The 2,731-nt window shown below is 41.9% G+C and overlaps 1 protein-coding gene across 1 annotated transcript; it reads right to left on the bottom strand.

Annotated features, from left to right (window-relative positions):
- Nucleotides 1–1,187: 1,187 nt before the first annotated feature.
- LOC125165954 (putative olfactory receptor 2B8) lies at nucleotides 1,188–2,126 on the bottom strand. The gene has a single exon (XM_047859504.1). It carries the CDS (start codon nucleotides 2,124–2,126, stop codon nucleotides 1,188–1,190), a length of 939 nt encoding a protein of 312 aa, XP_047715460.1.
- Nucleotides 2,127–2,731: the final 605 nt, after the last annotated feature.

The following is a 2,731-nucleotide window of genomic DNA, read 5'->3' as shown; positions in this document are numbered from 1 at the left end:
GATATAAAAGCCTTGATCACTTGAAGCCTGGATAAAAGAACTTGTAAAATGGTATGAAGAGAGAATCTAAGTATATTTTACCCTTTAAAACTTTTCCTGCATTACTATACATAAAAGGTGTAGAACATAAAATAGGACTTGGGTCACGCATTGTTCCTCCATGATATTGTCCCCAAATGTCATTTCTAATGAATGGGTTGGCGCACACACTGAATCTCACCAACGTGCACACCTCACATTGGTGCGTCTCTGACTTTGCACATAATGACACGTGAGCACCACCTGGTGTGTTACCAGCTCAAGTTCCCAGTGTCACTGGCAGATATGCATCACGCCCTCCCCCTCCATGACATGAAGGCTACATAAAACCATTGTCATACCTGTGAGGTCACACTGGGGCCTGATATCTGAATGGCTTTATGAGCATTGACGTTAGTAGGTTTTTGTTTGACCTAAAAGTTTTTTACACTGTTGCCCACATCCTTCTGTGAAAAAAATGGTGATACAGTCAACTTATGGACCTTCTATCAGATCCATGACTGAAATGCAAGAAAAAGTGATATGCCTCCTGCAATTGCTAAAAAATACTAAAATTTTAATATTTCTTGGAAACCTGGGAGGCTCAATCAGTTAGGAATCTAATTCTTGCTTTTGGCTCCGGTCACGATTCCGCAGTTTGTAAGTTTGAGGCCCACGTTGGGCTCTGTGCTGGCAGCATGGAGCCTGCTTGGGATTCTCTCTCTCCCACTCTCTCTGCCCCTCTCCTGCTCCTGCTCTCTGTCTCTCTCTGAAAATAAATAAACATAAAACAAATTTAATATATTAATATTTCTGATTTTTATACAATGGTTCATATTCTTATTTTGCTGTGGTTTTTTTCCTGTGTGTGTAGATGGCTTTTTGCAATTAGAAATGCAATAGTACTCCCAAAGGGGTAAAATAAGAAACACTTGTGGAGGTTTTTGAAATAATAATATGATGCAGATGCTATAGGAACAGTAAATCAGCATCTCCGGAAGTTACAATGAATCACGAATTCAGTACTTGAACTCTCACTTGCATAAAAGAATGAGGTAAGGAAATTCTCTTGAAGAGTCATCAGGGGAAATGTTGCATGACACCTGCAGGACACAAAATTTTAAAGCCTCTAACATTCAGGGTCTTCCATCAAATGGTCCTCATCCCAGTCATCTGGAGTCAAAGCTCCTACAGAACACTTTTTTCATTGCTTCCATCACATCCTTGTTCCGCAGGGTATATATGAAGGGGTTGGCCATGGGGGTGACAATGGTGTAGAAAAGAGAAACGAACTTGCCCTGATCCTGGGAATGGTTGTTGCTGGGCTGGAGGTAAGCATAGATGGCCGAGCCATAGAACAGGGAGACCACCGTGAGGTGGGACCCACATGTCCCAAATGCTTTCCTCTGCCCTGAAGCTGACTTTATTGCTAAGACCACCTTGACAATCCGACTATAGGAGAATGTGATTAATGCCACAGGTATGAGGAGAATGATCATACTGGCAAAGAAGGCCTCAGATTCATTCACAGTGGTGTCAACACAGGCAAGCTTGAGCAGTGGGGGGATCTCACAAAAGAAGTGCTCTATTTTATTTCTCCCACAAAGCGGTACAAGGAAGATGAGCACCGTCTGCAATGAGGAGTTGACAAAACCAATGAACCATGATGCAGAAGCCATCAGGGCACACAGACGGGGGTGCATGATCACTGTGTAGTGCAGGGGCCTGCAGACGGCTGCATAGCGGTCAAATGCCATCACCCCTAACAGAATGCATTCTGTGCATCCCAACCCTAGAGCAATGAACAGCTGAGCTACACAGCCAGTGAAGGAGATAGACTTGTCTGCTCCCCTGAGATGAACCAGCAGCTGAGGAACAGTGCTGGTCGTGTAACACAGGTCCAGAAAGCTTAGGTTGGACAGGAAAAAGTACATGGGAGTCTGCAGGTGTGGGTCCAGGCGGGACAACGCAATGATGCTTGTGTTTCCCAGCAGGGTGAGCAGATAGAAGATCAGAAGAACCACAAAGAGGACTCGCTCCAGCTGAGGCCGGTCAGAGAAACCCAGCAGGATAAAGCCAGTGATAGAACTTCCATTTTTCTGGTCCATTCTTTCTTATCACATGTTTCCTGTCAAGATCAAGCATTTAGCAATTTTTAAAAGAAATCTTCAAAAAAATAAAAAGCTGGCAGGAGGTGAATTTATCATGTTATAACACAGGTCATGGCATTTTAAGTAACCATTTGAATAAATGATGCACCCATGAAATTGATCAATTACTTCCAGTTTAGTTCCACATTACCATAAAAAGTAAATCATTAATATTTAATGTAAGAAAAATCAAATAATGGACCTGTGTCTGCATCAGTCATAGGTACAGAAGGTCTTTCAGTCTCAGTTTAGTAGGCTTAAAGTACTACAAAAATATTTGTACATTTCAGAAAATGGGGATGAGGGAAAAGAGGAAGGGAAATCAGAAAGAATAGGAAAGAGATACAGACAGAGGGAGATTCATTATCTTTCATATGTATCTCATCATTCCACACAACTGAAATCCACACACCATACGTCATAGATTATAATACAACATGACCTCGAAATTAAATTCAGTTATAGAAATTTATGACTTGGAATATACTTGTACAAAGAATTCAATTACCATCAGCCTATCACTACTAGTTCTGCATATAAACATACATCGGGTTGGGGGGGGC

This window comes from Prionailurus viverrinus, chromosome B2 (assembly GCF_022837055.1).
Source record: "Prionailurus viverrinus isolate Anna chromosome B2, UM_Priviv_1.0, whole genome shotgun sequence".
Taxonomy (NCBI): Eukaryota; Metazoa; Chordata; class Mammalia; order Carnivora; family Felidae; genus Prionailurus; species Prionailurus viverrinus.
The sequence above is the reverse complement of the archived record's forward strand: the minus strand, read 5'-3'. Positions and strand labels throughout refer to the sequence as shown.